Source organism: Camellia sinensis, chromosome 11 (genome assembly GCF_055761805.1).
Source record: "Camellia sinensis isolate YWXY chromosome 11, ASM5576180v1, whole genome shotgun sequence".
Classification (NCBI taxonomy): domain Eukaryota; kingdom Viridiplantae; phylum Streptophyta; class Magnoliopsida; order Ericales; family Theaceae; genus Camellia; species Camellia sinensis.
The window spans coordinates 144319032-144336161 of NC_138971.1; the positions used below are offsets into that span (position 1 = coordinate 144319032).

The 17130-nt window shown below is 32.6% G+C and overlaps 3 protein-coding genes and 1 long non-coding RNA gene across 4 annotated transcripts; 3 read left to right on the plus strand and 1 right to left on the minus strand.

The window, feature by feature from the left end:
- The first annotated feature begins 567 nt into the window (after positions 1–567).
- Positions 568–3563, plus strand: LOC145802734 (protein FAR1-RELATED SEQUENCE 5-like). The gene is made up of 3 exons (XM_082895499.1): positions 568–669; positions 2063–3405; positions 3542–3563. Exons 1-3 carry the CDS (start codon positions 568–570, stop codon positions 3561–3563), a joined length of 1467 nt encoding a protein of 488 aa, XP_082751625.1.
- Positions 3564–3636: 73 nt separating this feature from the next.
- LOC114302696 (uncharacterized) lies at positions 3637–6036 on the plus strand. Its single transcript, XM_082896573.1, has 10 exons — positions 3637–4183; positions 4278–4346; positions 4453–4521; positions 4635–4697; positions 4804–4872; positions 4987–5049; positions 5149–5214; positions 5308–5370; positions 5463–5522; positions 5607–6036. The coding sequence occupies exons 1-10, from the start codon at positions 3641–3643 to the stop codon at positions 5781–5783; spliced, it is 1242 nt and encodes a 413-aa protein (XP_082752699.1). The 5' UTR covers positions 3637–3640; the 3' UTR covers positions 5784–6036.
- A 409-nt stretch (positions 6037–6445) lies between these two features.
- On the minus strand, positions 6446–9358 carry LOC114272947 (uncharacterized). Its single transcript, XR_014345391.1, has 2 exons — positions 9192–9358; positions 6446–6997 (listed from the first exon to the last, which is right to left on the minus strand). It is a non-coding gene; the product is annotated as an uncharacterized LOC114272947 (long non-coding RNA).
- Positions 9359–10900: 1542 nt separating this feature from the next.
- LOC114262243 (replication protein A 32 kDa subunit A) lies at positions 10901–15541 on the plus strand. Its single transcript, XM_082895802.1, has 10 exons — positions 10901–11112; positions 11229–11339; positions 11445–11542; positions 11667–11708; positions 11804–11881; positions 14043–14121; positions 14243–14344; positions 14440–14519; positions 15039–15107; positions 15205–15541. The coding sequence occupies exons 1-10, from the start codon at positions 11011–11013 to the stop codon at positions 15287–15289; spliced, it is 846 nt and encodes a 281-aa protein (XP_082751928.1). The 5' UTR covers positions 10901–11010; the 3' UTR covers positions 15290–15541.
- Positions 15542–17130: the final 1589 nt, after the last annotated feature.

Consider the following 17130-nt stretch of genomic DNA (forward strand, 5'->3'; position numbering starts at 1 on the left):
AATTAAAATAAGGAGTTGTTTAGGATAAACTAAATAAGTACATTTTTAAAATTTTTATGAAATATGAGTTGAGTATGTGATGGATTTGAAGTGATGTTGTATAGATATGATGTGATTTAAATAAGATGATGTGACATAAATAAGGTAGTAACTTTTTAATTTTTTTTAATTAGAGTTTTGCTAGGTAGCTCGAATGTAGTTGCCCCGAATGGCTCGAGTAGGCAAAAACAACGTCGTTTTTGTTTTTGGTTTTTTTCTTCTTTTCTCTTCCTTCTCCCTTCGAGTTCAGATCCTCGGCCGCTCTTCCCAGCCGCGCTCCCAGTAGCGCTACAAAACGACGCCGTTTTGTAGCGAAAAAACGACGTCGTTTTGTTTAGTTGGTTTTTTTTTTTTTGTTCTGAAAAAATTCGAATTTCCCGCCTGATTGACTTCATCTTCGTCCCTACAGGCCTCTGTTTTGCCCTAACAAACAACAAACCACGCAGCTGGATAGACGCAGCTGGATAGAGAGAGAGAGAGAGAGAGAGAGAGAGAAGAGAGGCGCTGGTGCGAAGACGGAGAACGATGATGGTGGACGGAGGCGACGGTAATGGAGAGAGGTTGGCGGAGGGACGCGAGTCCGGCTGTGACGCGACGATGGCGGAGGGACGCGAGTCCGGCTGTGACGAGGTATATTTCAGTCTCTGTATTATGTATATATGTATATTTCAGTCTCTATATTTACATTTTGTTTGGATAATCAATGTATACATTACAAATATGTCAAAGATGAATGGAACAACTTTGTGGTTTAGGGTCATTTTTTATCATACTTTCTTTGCTGTTTTTGATTATTTGTGGTTTTGATTTAAGTTTTTATGGTTAATGGGTATCTTGGAGAATTGGGTTTTTTAAATTATCTTGTGTTAGATGGATGGAACAACTTTGCCCTCTCTCTCTCTGCTTGAAAACCAGGGCTTTTGGAGAACCTTGAATGTCAATGTAGGGTGAAAAAATTTTGGATGAATAATTAATTTACCAATGTACTACCTCTTGATCAAACATAATTAATTTTGGATGAAAATTTTGGATGAAAATTTTGGATGAATAATTAATTTTGCCCACTTTTTCATGCCTCTTGATCAAACATAGCTGTTTGGACTACCACTTTAGTGTTGAGAACTAATCAAAGTGTTGAGAGATTGAAAGACAGAGAAGATTCATAACCACAAGGAGTAATAAAGCCTATTATTTTAGCAATGTACTTCTCATTTTCATATTATTATAACCACAAGGAGTAATAATTAATTTTTGTCTATACATTTCTCTATGTTAATTTTTATATATAATTAAGGATTTATATATAATTAAGGATTTTGTGAATTCAGAAATTAGTAATTATAAAGAAGAGTGATTAGTAACTATGATTGATTTTTCAATATCATTTATAACTATGGTAGTTATATATGAAAGATATCATTTATAACTATGATCTGGTCCATCATTTCAAAGAGATTTACAAAATTATAAAATAAAACTACCTTAATAAACCACTCCCCATAACAAACAGAGAAGATTCATAACCACAAGGAGTAATAAAGCCTATTATTTTACCAATGTACTTCTCATTTTCATATTATTATAACCACAAGGAGTAATAATTAATTTTTGTCTGTACATTTCTCTATGTTAATTTTTATATATAATTAAGGATTTATATATAATTAAGGATTTTGTGAATTCAGAAATTAGTAATTATAAAGAAGAGTGATTAGTAACTATGATTGATTTTTCAATATCATTTATAACTATGGTAGTTATATATGAAAGATATCATTTATAACTATGATTTGGTCCATCATTTCAAAGAGATTTACAAAATTATAAAATAAAACTACCTTAATAAACCACTCCCCATAACAAAATAAGTTCAAATTTGATGTTGGCTAATTGATTCATTGAACCTATAAATTGATTCATTGAACCTATAAATCGAAGTAATATAAATTCATTCATTGATTCATTGAACCAATAGATTGAAGTAATATAAATTGATTCATTGAACCTATAAATCGAATTGCAGGTAATCGAAGAAAATAATGGTGTTAATGAGTTGGCTAATTGTGGTTGGAAGCCAAAATTGGGTATGTCATTTGATTCTGAACAAGCTGCATATGATTTTTATAATACCTATGGCGGAAAGGTGGGCTTTAGTATTAAGAAGCTATATGCACACAAGAACAAACATACTAAGGAAATAACTTCACGGACTTTTGTATGTTACAAAGAGGGAACTCGGGGTATTGACAAGCGAGATCCACTAGTAAAATTTCCGAGACAAGAGGTGAGGTGTGGTTGTCGTGCTCGATTTAGTATCAAGTTAGATAGAAATTTAGGAAAATATGTTGCCATTGATTTTGTTGAACATCATAATCATGATCTTGTGCCTCAAGAGTGCATTCATATGTTGCCATCCCAAAGAAAAATATCTACCACCCAAGCAATTGAAGTAGAATTGGCTGCAGAATCTGGAATTCCTCTTAGGTCTGCTTATGAGCTATTTGGTAGGGAATCTGGTGGAAGAGCATCACTTGGCTTCACCAAATTAGACCAAAAAAATTACTTGAGATCGAAGAGACAAAAAGATTTGGAATATGGAGAAGCGGGTAGTGTGTTGCAATACTTTCGTAAGAAAAGTTTAGAAAATCCATCCTTTTATTATGCAGTCCAATTAGATTGTGAAGAGCAAATAAGTAACATATTTTGGGCGGATGCACAAATGATAATGGACTATGCTCAATTTGGTGATGTAGTGACCTTTGACACTACTTACAAATTAAATAATGAACATAGACCTTTTGGAACCTTTGTTGGATTTAATCATCATCGAGAAACTGTTGTATTCGGTGCAGCGTTGATGTATGATGAGACTGCCGAATCATTCACATGGTTGTTTCAGATTTTTTTGGAGGCAATGTCAAACAAAGCTCCAAAAACAATTTTCACCGATCAAGATGCTGCGATGGCTAAGGCCATTCCAATTGTCATGCCTAGTACAAACCATCGACTTTGTACATGGCATTTGATGCAAAATGCCGTGAAGCATGTGAGTTCCCTCTTTCAAGATGTTGGGGTAAAGGGTGTCTTTTCAAAATTTATGCATCAAATTGATGATGAAGAAGAATTCAAAAGACAATGGGACCAAATGCTTCATAGGTATGATGCACACAGCAATCATTGGTTGGCGCAAACTTTTGGTGTGAAGGAGAAATGGGGATGGCCATATATTATGAATTCTTGGGCAGCTGGAATGAGTACTACTCAACTAAGTGAATCATTCAATGCATTTTTGAAGGATTATCTCAATTGTGATCATAACTTGATGGAATTTTTCAAGCATTTTGAGAGGGTGCTCTATGACAAAAGGTATAAAGAATTGGAAGCCGAGTATAATTTGTGTCAAAAATTGCCAAGGGTTGCCATTCCAACTGTGATGTTAAAGCAAATGGCAGATATTTACACCAAAACAATTTTTGAGGAATTCCAAAATGAGTACGTGCAGTCCATTGAAGCGTCCATTGTAGGCACTATGCATGATGGTGAGAGTACCATATTCACAATTCAGACGGATTTAGATGGAAAAAAAGATAGGAATGTGACAATGGATAGAGATGGTTTTTTGAGTTGTAGTTGCAAGAAGTTTGAAGTGAAGGGCATAGTGTGTCAACATTGTTTAAAGGTGCTTAGAGAGATAATCAATGCAAAGGACCTTCCTGCACAATACATACTCAAACGATGGACAAAAAAAGCAAGGGCTGAAACTGTGAAAGATAGGCGTGGGTATGATGTGAAGGCTGATGTCAAACTACATCAAAGCGACCGATATAGGTCATTGATGAATATGTTTAGAGCTATAGCAAGTAGAGCCGCCGAAAGTGAAGAAACTTATCATTTGTCACTTGCAAAAGGTGAAGAACTGAGTGTCATGGTTGAAGACAAATTAAGTGTGCACACTTTTGGTCAAGTGGAGATCACTGAATTCAGAAATTCCTCAGCTAACACATGCCCACAGAGTGATGAAGTAGATTGTCCAATCCAAGCCAAGGGACTGAAGAAAAGACAAGCAACTACTAAGGGAAGAAGGAGGATCAATGGCGGGATGGAAAAATGTATAGCGAAGAAGAAAAGAATGCAATCTAAGCAGGTAATTAATTGAAGTTATGTCTGATTGTTATGTGTTATCAATTTTGTGTTGTGTGTTACGACAATAATTTATTAAATAATTTGGTTGTTTGCAGGGTGATAGTTTTTGTACTCTTCAAGGTCAATATGAGCCTCCTATTGCCATGGGTAATATTTCTAGTCAGGTAATTTTTACTATTGTGTGCAACCTTGTATTAATTTGATGGATTGATTATTCTTGCAACTAGTAGCGTTATATTGATTATTTTTGGTCTTTTGTGATGCACGTAGGACGGTTCTTTTTCTACTTATCAAGGTCAATCTCAACCTTCTTCCGACATGGGTAATCATTCGATACAGGTAATATTTAATTTAGGGTGTTTACCTTTGACATGCATAGACGTTAGGAAATTGAACCTCATACGGAATTATGAACTTTGTCTTATTCTTTGCTTTATGTTGGTTTACGTTAGGGTGTTTACACTCCACAAGGTCAATCTCGACCTCCTATTGCCATGGGTAATATTTCTAGTCAGGTAATTTTTACTTTTGTGTGCAACCTTGTATTAATTTGATGGATTGATTATTCTTGCAACTAGTAGCGTTATATTGATTATTTTTGGTCTTGTGTGATGCACGTAGGACGGTTCTTTTTGTACTTATCAAGGTCAATCTCAACCTTCTTCCGACATGGGTAATCATTCGATACAGGTAATATTTAATTTAGGGTGTTTACCTTTGACATGCATAGACGTTAGGGAAATTGAACCTCATACGGAATTATGAACTTTGTCTTATTCTTTGCTTTATGTTGGTTTACTTTAGGGTGTTTACACTCCACAAAGTCAATCTCGACCTCCTTTTGCCATGGGTAGTAATTATGTTGGGGTAATATCACATCTTGTTTGTTTTTGAACATGAAAATGCATTATGAATTTTTTTTAAAATGCATTGTCTTATTCTTTGCTTTATGTTGGTTTACTTTAGGGTGTTTACACTCCACAAGGTCAATCTCGACCCCCTTCTGGCATGGGTCGTAGTAATTACGTTCAGGTAATATTTCATATTGTATGTTTTTTAAAATTAAAATACATTATTATTTTTTTTGATGGACATTCTTCTTTTATTTGTGTTGGTTTACTTTAGGGTCATGGTCGCGAATCTCAATCTCAACTTTCTTTTGCCATGTGTCATACTAATTATGCCGAGGTAATATTTCATATTGTATGTTTTCTAAAATGAAAATAATTTATTACTATTTTTCATTTCATACTTTATTTTTTAACGTTGGTTTACTTTAGGGTGATGGTCGTGCAACCTATATTTCTCAACCTCAATCCCAATCTCGACCTACATATGATGTGAGTTGTAATTGGTTACATACTTTACATTGAAAATGTAGTATAGATTCAAAAAAAAGTTTAATGCATGTATCACTATTGCAGGGAAATAACACGCCTCAGTCAATGCCGCCTGATTCAATGCCTTTACTGTATCCGACTCCGACATCGTTTCAGAAATTGCTTCGAGATACTACTGCAGTCCAACTGTCACAAGCCTCACATAGTCCTGCTGACAGTCGTGTGGATGGACATCCCTGGAAGGCTTGCACTGAACGATGATGTTATTATATTTGTGAATTTGGGTGTATTTTTTTTTTTGATCGGTGGGATTTGGATATTTTTTATGGACAATTTTTTGTATGTATTTGTAATGTTTTGTGGGATTTGTATAATTTTTATGGATATATTTTTTATGTATTTGTAATGTTTGGTGGGATTTGAATTTTTTTATGAACATTTTTTATTACACCCAAGAAGGGGTGAGAGTTTAGTATTAATGTATTCATGTTTGGTGGGGATTTGAATGTTTGCGTACATTTTTTGATTCATAGTTTACTTTGTTTTTCCATTCAATTTTTTGTATTGCTTGGACTGTCCACTTAATTGTGGTAATCTTCATGTTATGGTTTCCATTATAATTCTTCAATCGCCATTCTTCAATTCGAATTTTAAAATTTCCTGTTTTGATTACACCCTGTAATGTAATGGACAAGTTGAACTTATTTCCGGTTATTTACTATTTTGATTACACCCTGTAATGTAATGGACAGGTTTGATTTAATTTCCTGTTTTGATTACACCCTGTAATGGAGAAAATACACTTATTCCCTATTTTCATTACACCCTGTAACGGACAGGTTGAACATAATCATAACTATACAAAGTGCACAACATAACCATACAAACTGATTACACAGATTACACAGCTCTGCTGGACAAAATGAACAAAATAACCAAGTTCCATTACATAACCATATAACCATACAAAATTAACAAGTCCAGTTAACCATACAAAGATATAGTTTACCTAACCACATAACCATACAACCTGCCACTAGCTGCCATGGGTCGCAAAAATTACAAAAATATTACATTTTTATAACTAACACGATCCCAATTACAAGCAAGATACACAACCCATAAATACGACTCGAATTTTGATTTATGTCTATTTCCAACTTAAGCATCTTCGCCCTCATAAATTGCAGTTCTTCGCTTTGAAATCGAAGTTGTTCATTCATAAGTCGAAGTTGTTGTTCGGTGACAGTTGACATATTTTCCATTTGCACTACTCCTTCACGTCTACCTTGTGAATTTGTAGGCAAGCACCATCCCATAAAATCGCCGCAATTTTTACAACAATAAAATAATTTGTTTCTGTTTTGTTCCGTCTCCGAAATTTGAATAGTTGCTTTCTTATGACATTTAGGGCAATTTCTGTTGTTGAACGTCAACTGATCTGAGGTACCTCCGTTAACAGTTGAACTTGACATCTGCAAAATTATGCACACAATTCATAGTAAAATTATATACACATTCAACTTCAATCATATCATTCCTACACAATTCATAGGCTGCACTCTCGCGTTTCAGGAATTATTTAATTTAATACCTTTGATAAACACTTGAATGGTATAAATGGACTGATTGTTTTGTTTGGTGATCATACATAATATTGCCAAAGATGGCATATTTGAATTGAATTTTCCCTTTTGCAAAAAAATAAAATTAGTATCAATCTACTAGGGGCCATGTCTACTAGTATAGCCCAAAATTTGCTCGACTCGCATGAAGGGAATGCTTTAAATGAGTGAGGATTAGTTGGGATTATACCTAATTAAATATCCAATTATCAAAATAAATAAATAAATATATAATTTTTTGGCCCCATATCAAGTGTAAGTTCTTCACGTCCATAAAGTTTTTTTTTTTTATTTCATGATAGTTTGACTAATCTTTTGTTGTTGTTGTGTGAATAAAAATAAATAAAATAAAATTAGTGTTATTATAGTCTAAAAATTAGATTCATTATAAACTTAATGATGTTCTACTTATCTATTAGAATATTTAAAGCAACTCTTTCTCTCATACTACTTTATTTTCTAGTTATCTATTCTGTAATAGAAAGAAATGCGATGGGTGTGTATAATTTCTCTTGGTTGTGTTCTACTCTAAATATGACTAGAAGCATGCCCTTTGAACCAATTTTGAAACACAATTATATCCAAATTGTGTCCTATATTCCCTATTTTGCTTGAATTCCTGTAAAGATTGACCAATTTATCAGTCTCGATCATTTGCAGGCTATTTAGACTGTACTGATGTTTTTGTGCAGTTGTGTACCACCTCTTAAATAGTTTTGTTGAGATTTAAAAAAAGAGTAACTATATACTTATACACACACACACACGTTTGACTAGATTTTCTTAGCACTTCACAAAGTAATAAATATACGTGGGAGCCATTGTATTTAGATCTAATGATAACATTTTCCTTAAAATAGGTACAATGCCGGTTAATTTTCATTATTTATGGTCATTAATTCACAGACTGGGATTTGAAATTCAAAGATTAATTGGATGAGACATTAAACACATTAAGTTTTATTTTCCTTGCAACAAGGAAAAAAAAAATTTAAACAAAATACAAGAACCTTATAAAAGAAAAATAAATAAATGGAATCACACATGAAGAAACCTTATGAGACATTAAACACATTAAGTTTTATTTTCCTTGCAACAAGGAAAAAAAAAATTTAAACAAAATACAAGAACCTTATAAAAGAAAAATAAATAAATGGAATCACACATGAAGAAACCTTATGAGACATTAAACACATTAAGTTTTATTTTCCTTGCAACAAGGAAAAAAAAAAATTTAAACAAAATACAAGAACCTTATAAAAGAAAAATAAATAAATGGAATCACACATGAAGAAACCTTAACACAAAAATACAACTATAAAGATAGTTCATCTCACTAGAAACCCCCTTCAATCTCTTCCACAAAGATACAATGATAATTCTGCAAAATAATTTGTTGTCCTAAATCCTAATCGAGTCATTTGAAAGGAGGACACAAAATAAATAAATCGAGTCATATAAATAATTTGAGATGGTAAAGGGGACACATGCTATGCTTCTTGAATTTGTAGGTCATTTTATAATATGCATTCAGTGTTCAATCCAGCATCAGTCTTCAAGAACTTCAAGGAAATACAAGAACCTTATAAAAGAAATTTAAACAAAATACAACAAGGAAAAAAAAAAATTTAAACAAAATACAAGAACCTTATAAAAGAAAAATAAATAAATGGAATCACACATGAAGAAACCTTAACACAAAAATACAACTATAAAGATAGTTCATCTCACTAGAAACCCCCTTCAATCTCTTCCACAAAGATACAATGATAATTCTGCAAAATAATTTGTTGTCCTAAATCCTAATCGAGTCATTTGAGAGGAGGACACAAAATAAATAAATCGAGTCATATAAATAATTTGAGATGGTAAAGGGGACACATGCTATGCTTCTTGAATTTGTAGGTCATTTTATAATATGCATTCAGTGTTCAATCCAGCATCAGTCTTCAAGAACTTCAAGCTTTGTTAAATTGTTATCGAATATTGTTATCGAAAATCGAAATGGAAAAATCGAAAAGAATGGAAAGGGAGAGAAACGAACCTCGTTCTTCCAGATCTTCTCCTCTCCTTCGTGTCGTCCTGTATCGTCGCCTCACTCTTCCAGATCGTCCAGCTCTTCTCCTCTCCTTCGTGTCCTCTGTCTAGGGTTCAAAAATGGAAAGGGGAAAGGTGAATACGAAGAAAAGAAAGGAAAAAAAAAAAATATATATATATATATACATATACAAAACGGCCTCACCAGCTCTTCTTCTCCTCTCCTTCGTGTCTCCTTCGTCTCCTCTCCTCTGTCTAGGGTTCCAAGGAAAGGGGAAAGGTCAATAAGAAGAAAAGAAAGGAAAAAAAAAAAAAAAAAATTATATACAAAACGGCGTCGTTTTGTAGCGCTGTTGGGAGCGCGGCTGGGAAGAGCGGCCGAAGATCTGAACTCTCTTCCTTCCTTCTCTTTTCTGTCAAACATTTGAGAACCAATATCTAACCAACAGAAATGCTCCCAAAACCCGCATCTTCTTTCATATATACAAACAAACATTCAACAAATGGGTCTCATGAATCACAGAAATGAGATGAGTGGCATAAAAACCCATGTTTAAATCAAGCATACAAACAAATCTCTTAATCACAACAACATATCTCAAATCAAAACAAAATCAAAACCAAACCCACATAATCAAAACCAAGCTCTTCCCTCTCATGGCGTAACTCTCTCTCTCTCTCTCTCTCATGAACTCTTGTTTTGTAAATCTCAGGAGATTGGTGGAAGTTACATGATGGATTTTGGGGCTGTGGGTTTGGAGACCTTGGTGGGTCTAGACAATGGAGTCTCTTCTCAGGTTGTTTCTAAACTCTGATACCACAAAGTACCATAGTAATGGATTTGGGTTTCTCAAAATCTGATTTTTTCAAATTCTATCTTTCTTTTCTTTGATTTTTTATTTATTTATTTCTTTCTTCAATTTCTATCTTTGTTTTGGAGAGTTGTTGATTTATACATGGATTCTGTTCTGAAAAAATAGATCTGGAGGAAGAAGAGGAGGCCGAACGGTGGGTCTGCGAGAGAGATGGAGAGGAGATAGAAATTCGGGCAATTCGGGGCTCAAAAAATTCGAGCTACAAAGCTTTACTCTTTTAATTACACCAAACCAAGCCTAAATTAATAAGCGATCAAAGGAGGCCTAAATCGGTCCTGTTTGGGTTATTTGGGCTATTTTAGTTATATGAAATAAAATAAATTATTTTAGTTATATAAAACAAAATGTCATATCTAAATGATAATTATTTTATTTTTTCTTTAACAAAAGTCAAAAAAGTCAAAAAACTCAACACATATTCCAAACTAGAATAAATTATTTTAAAAACTTTTTGATTTTTTTTTAAAATATGTAAAAAAGTAAAAAAAATAATGTGACAACTTATAATCATATTTTAACTTTTTAATTAAAATATGTAATTGCCAAACGAAATTTAAAATAAAAAAAAATACTGGGTGGTTTGGAATGTTCTAAATAATTATATTTTTTGATTTTTTATTAAAAATATGTAAAAAAATAAAAAAGTAATTAAAAAAACAAGAAAGAGATATTAATAAATGTTAATTGATGTAATAAAAATAAGTGTATGTAAATAAAAAAATACACTTTTTTTTTTTTAATTTACCACAAACCCTACTAAAAAGTCAAAAAAAAAAAAAAAAAAAAAACCCAACTCAGAATATGAGGTCACGCCGTCTAACGAAGCGGGAAACGCAAAGAAAATTGGCGGGAAACTCCGAACACGTCTACTTGTAAATTTTCCACTCTCTCTCTCTCTCTTTCTTTCTCTCTAATTCTCGCACTTTCTCTCTCTAGGGTTAGCAGAAAGAAATGTTCGCGAGTCAGTTTGATGGCAACTCTGCCTTCAGTGGCGGTGGATTTACGTCTTCCCAGTCAACCCAGGCCACCGATATCGGCTCTTCTCCTGCCAAAGTAAACCCATAATTTCAATTATCTTCTTTCTAATTTTCCTACATTTTCTCAGCCGCCAAACGGTGGATTTCTGCGTTCCCCTTTTCCTAACATTTTCGTTTTTCGTTGTCTCGCAGAGTCGTAACGCTTACGGAGTAGTTCCGATTACAGTGAAGCAGATAAGCGAATCCGCTCACTCTGGCGACGAAAAATCCAATTACGTCGTTGATGGAGTCGACGTAGTCAATGTATAGAATCTAGCAAATATTCTTTCTAATTCTGAATCTGTTTTTTCCGGGATTTTTTTTCTCGAAAAACAATTCAGGTTTTTTTTGGATTTGTTGGTGTTTCAGGTTACACTGATTGGTATGGTGTCTAAAAAGACTGAAAGGGTTACTGATGTTGCTTTCACTCTCGACGATGGAACAGGGCGAATTGATTGTAACCGATGGTACCTATTTGGGTTTTGGTGTTTGAAATATATTTGTGTATTTTGCAATTTCTATAAGATCCAGAGTCCGATCCAAAAGGGTTGTAAAGAAAGCATACATTGATGAATGTTTATTTCTCATTAGGGTTAACGAAGCTTTTGATTCGAAGGAAATGGAAAACATACAGTAAGTTTCCAATCTTGTAGGTAATTGTGGAGATTATAATGAGTTGATGTCACACTGAGATTTGATCTTGACTGTTCTTGTCTATCTTTGGGCAGAGATGGAATATATGTTCGTGTCAATGGGCTCATAAAAAGTCTTCAAGGCAGAAGGCAATTAATTGCCTTTTCTGTTAGGTAAAATAATCCCATCTCTGATTGTCAAAGTATGGTTTTTATGCTTGTCATTTTTTCCTTTTTTTCCCTCCCCTTTTTTTATTGGATGCTGGATTAAGATAAATTAAGACATATGGACAGAAGAATATGGCTCAGGGGTTCCTCGTTTACAAGTTTTAACTTTATTTTTGATGTGTATACTTGTGATTATTACAAGTTATAACTTTATTTTTGATGTATTATTGATTTAATTTATATTTTCCATGCTTTAATGTGAGTATAAGTTTACAACTATAACCCACAAAAGTTTATTTATTCTGTGGTCGGTGTTGACAACTACTAGGTGTATAATTTCGTCATACTTTGTATAAAAGTTGATAGAAATGATTATCCTCAATGCCTGTGAGTCGGGCTTGTAAACTTGTTTTTTGCTTTAAGTACATATAGGCCATGTTTGATTCACAATACTAATAGTGAGGTATTAATAATCCTATCAAATTAGTGTAGTATTAACTATCCCACCCCTACCCCATTACTAATAATCCTACAAATTTGTTTGATTAATTATCCATTGGATTAATAGTCCTAAACAAAAATGTCAAAACAAATATAGTATGATTGGGCCCACGGATTAATAATCCTAATCCCATGCTTTAATCCTTCCAATCAAACATGTCCATAGATTATACAGGCATTGGCTAACCACTATTTGTTCAGTGTTAGATGTCCAGGGCAGCTGGCATAAATTGTCTGATCTTTCCATTTTCTGTGTATAATGACAAAAACTATAATTTTGAAATATTAGATATTTGACTGATTTATCCAATTGCCATTGAAGTCTGTAAAACTATAGCCTGTATAGTTCTGTGGATTTATTGATTGTTTCAGTGCTTTTCATTTTACATTGCAGATTTTATAGATGTTGACAACAAATATGACACTACTTGTGTTTGAACGTGTTATGTTTATCAAGTATATATTATTGGTTTATTTGTCATATTGCTGTATATTTATGTAGCGCATACCAGCAAGATATTATTGGCAGTGAACCTGAAATTTATTATTTTGACAATGCTAGTATTTTATGTGCAGACGAAGTTACCATAATAGATTGAATGGTTAATCATCTCATCTTTCTCTCACCCTCTCTCTTAATTTGTGCTTGGGTTGATGAAGTTTATGAATTTTTCTCCTTGTGGTAGAATTTGAATAACAATTGCCACATGAGAAAAAGAGTTGTATGCCTTGCAGTCAGTAATTACGTAAAATAGTGTTGGATTCTTATTATGTTGGCCTATGGTCTTACAGATTACAGTAGATTTTCACCATTAAGAGAGGGAGGTTCCAAGGTTATACTGCAAAAAACAAAAAGCTCGTACAACATATGAAATTATTCTGCTATGCTTATTTTCTCACTGGAAATGAATGCATTACATGTTTTCAGAACTACATTGATAGCAATTTCAGTGTCAATTAAGTGTAAACAGAATTATATTTCAAAATTATATATCATATTGTTAAGATAAATATGTTCAAGGGGTAAGATTACATGCTCAAATAACTAACTAGAAAAATGACAATATAAATTACAATAGGACAGCCAAAATTTTAATACATTTGGAATATTGAACATCCATTAATGCTCATACTTTTTATACCCAACAGATATTGAAAGTTGAAAGTATTATTTGAAAACAATGTAGATTGTATAGGAAGATTGTGATCAGCGTGAAGTAAACATTAATTATATATATATGCCCTTCATTTTTTCTGTTATTTTCCAAATTGAAAAAGTTTGAGATATTCTTATCTTTGGTTTGTTTGTTGGAGCCTCTTGGGGACAAGGTTAGGAGCACATATAACTTTCGTTTCTATGGTCTATGGTTTTCAAGTGCAGATTTGTTTCTGAATGTTCTTATGTATCTGACATACCACTTTGGCTGTCAACTATTTACCCAATTATCTTTTTGATTTCTTTTTTACTGAGCTTTCGTCTAGCAGTGTAGATGTAAAGCTGTTATTTATGATGGTTTTGATGGACAGGCAAATTGATAGAATAATATAGACAAGTATAATTCTGGAAAATGATATTCTAGAAATATATAGTTATTTCCATTTTTTTGTGTACTTTATCTTTTATTGTTACAAATCAGTAGTTTTAACAGCTATGCACTCATTTCAGGCCTGTGACAAATTTTGATGAGATTTCCTTCCACTTCATTGAGTGCATACATTTCCATTTGCAAAATTCCAAAACCAAGGTATCAATATTTGGTACTATTGTGTTCTTTGAGTTTTCTGAAAAAACCAAATGTGCACTATACTTGTGTTCAAATGCATCCTGCGGTCTTGTATAGCTGATTGGCTTTATTTTGCTTAAAGCTGCAAGGTAACACCACAACCCAGCCTCAGTCTGCAATCCCATCTGTGAAAACAGCTGCACAGGACGGATCAAATGGATATCAGACAACCCCAACAAATCTTGTATGGGATTCATATAGGAAAATTAATTTCATTTTATGACATTTTTGTTAATGTGCATACATGACACCAAAATATTCTGTTTATTTCCTCTCTAGTTCTCTGGGCAATGTAGTGTAGATGGACTCAAGGGCTTTGATCAGATGGTGCTTGATTACCTGCAGAAACCGTCAAACTTGTGAGTAGTTATTTTCTGTTAACTATCTGCATGTTTCATGATTACTGTGGCCAGTGTTACCAGTCTTAAACATCAATTTAAACATCTTTGTTTTTCTTGCATTCAACTATGACATTGATGGTGTTTGGGAAGTGAGTTTTTATGTAGATTTTATTAGATGTAGGTTTTTATGAGATAAAAAATTTTTGGTGTTTGGGAAGATAGTTGGGTTTTTATGTGGTTGGATGTGATGTTTGTGAGAGAAAAAGTGAAATGATTATGGGGTTAGATGTGATATTTTGTTTGGATGTGTTTTTTTTGGTTTTGCAAAACTTTTGTTTTTTAGTGGAAAAAATGTGAAAAAAATTTGGGAACTTGCTTCCCAAATAGAACCATGTTGTTACATTTTGGAATAATGTTTGGCTTTAATGTGACGATCTTAGTAGGAAATTCTCTGTAGATTCCTCTTCATATGCTTGATACATCCGTTCTTTATGCTGCCGGTTTTTCTAAGCCTTTGAAAACAATTCATGTTTGCAGTGGACTGGAAAAGGGAATACATAGGGATGAACTGTTCCAGAAGCTAAAAATTCCTATGGAGAAGATCATGTACCCCCCCCCCCCCCCCTCTCTCTCTCTCTCTCTTGTGCACATGGCCGATTGTGCACTCAATTAATGTTTTTTTATTGTTCTTTTGTCTTGCCAGGGAATCAATCAGAACTCTTGAAGAGGAAGGCTTGATATACTCCACTATTGATGAATTTCACTTCAAATCAACTACAAGTGGTTGATTATGTTAGAGAATTTTAACCCGGGAAAGTGCTGGTTTGAGGGTTCAGTATACAGCAAGCGTGTGCTGTATTTTCAACTTTTTGGTTACATATATTTTGAGCATTTTTAGTTGCTTATTTAGATGTAATATGTATATGTAAGGTCTTTGGTTGTGTGCTTTAGCTGTAGACTATCAGACTTCTACTGACTAAACTAAACCTTATTTTCAGATCTACCTATTTAAAGTTTGCATGTGGGCACTTAAAATTAAATATTGATGTTGAAAATGGTCCCAAGTGCAGGTTTTGTGGAAAATAGTAGACTTGTGAATGTGCCTTGTTTTGGCTGATTCCTGACTTGGCAACTTATTTATGCACCAAAATTTTCATTCAGTTTTTGGGGATGTGCAGTATTTTGTTGGAGGAAGATGCAAGTATTCTGTCCAACTACTTTATGCATGTCAGATTAACCGAACTTTTTCTCATTGATTATTGGTATAATTTAATTTTTGTAGTTATTTTAGTATTGTTAAGTTTTTGTAATTTGTAGATTTTTTATTTTTATTTTATAGAATTTCTAGCTTTGATTTTGGTTTATAGAAATGGTGAACTCTGGTAGGGTAAACTATTGAGTTTTTGACAAAAATCTTATGTGACAAAAATTGTATTTGTCAAATCTTTAGTTAAATTTAAAGGACAATTGTATAGAAATGGCAACAATAGAAAATAATTAAGTGATGAAAGTAAAAGGCTCTGTTTGGTAGAGTTTGGAAATTTTAGTTTCATTTTTTGGTTTGCACATGGTGTTTGTTTATAGTTTTTAAAAATTAATTTTACACTTAGGAAAATTTTGTCTAAGGTCGGAAAATTTGGGAGGACGTTTGGCTAGTTGATTAGAATAGTGCATTTTTTTAATATTTTTTTACAATTGTCACATGTTATTTTTTATGACATTTGGATAGAATTTTGAATTGTATGTTTAGTTAAAAATTGTAAGTTTTTGTATCAAATATCTTATGTTATATCAAAAATTTCTCATTCAATTCAAAATTCTTTTCAAAATTCATTTACCAAATAAATTTTTCACACTTAAATTATAATTTTAAAATTTATAAACTCAAAATAAAATTATATTTTTAAATTATATTTAGAAAATTTTACCAACCGTTATTAAGTGATGCAAGTAAAAGACTTTGGACTCTTTTGAGAAGTGGATTAAATGTCATTCTTCGACTTTTAATCTATTTTTGACTTACATCATTTCTTATAATTTTTATATATTTTTTCAAAAAAATTAAAAAAAAATCAAAAAGTTAACTTTAAACCATATTTCTAAAACAATCATTTTTTGCACAATTTAATGCATAAAATGTTTGTACATTTACCAATTTGTAATATATTTTTTATTATTAATGTCATTTTCTGCGATTGTCCCTTATAATCAATCTTTTTTTGTTTTGTATTTTTTTTTTAAATAGTTTTGTTGGTAAGAATTTTTTCATAGCATTTTCGTTTTACATGTAATTTTTTTGTAATATTAATTTAATTTTTTTTTATTTTTTCATGTTATCGTGTTGTGTTATTTTGATTTGTGTTGGTGGTGTTTGGTCTGGCTTAATTTGAACATATTATAGCTTCTGACTTCTAAAAAGCTACTATAGAGTGTTTGGTTAAATTTCAAGCTAACAACTTAAGCTTTTATAGATTTTTTCTTACATAAAAAAGTTGAAAATCAAAAGCAGCTTGGAGCAGCTTCCGCAACTGAATTATGAGGAGGGATGTCAAAATTACTTAAATGCCCTTCACTAATTTGAAGTATTACTAAATTGCCATTATATACACCACAAATCACCATTCATTTA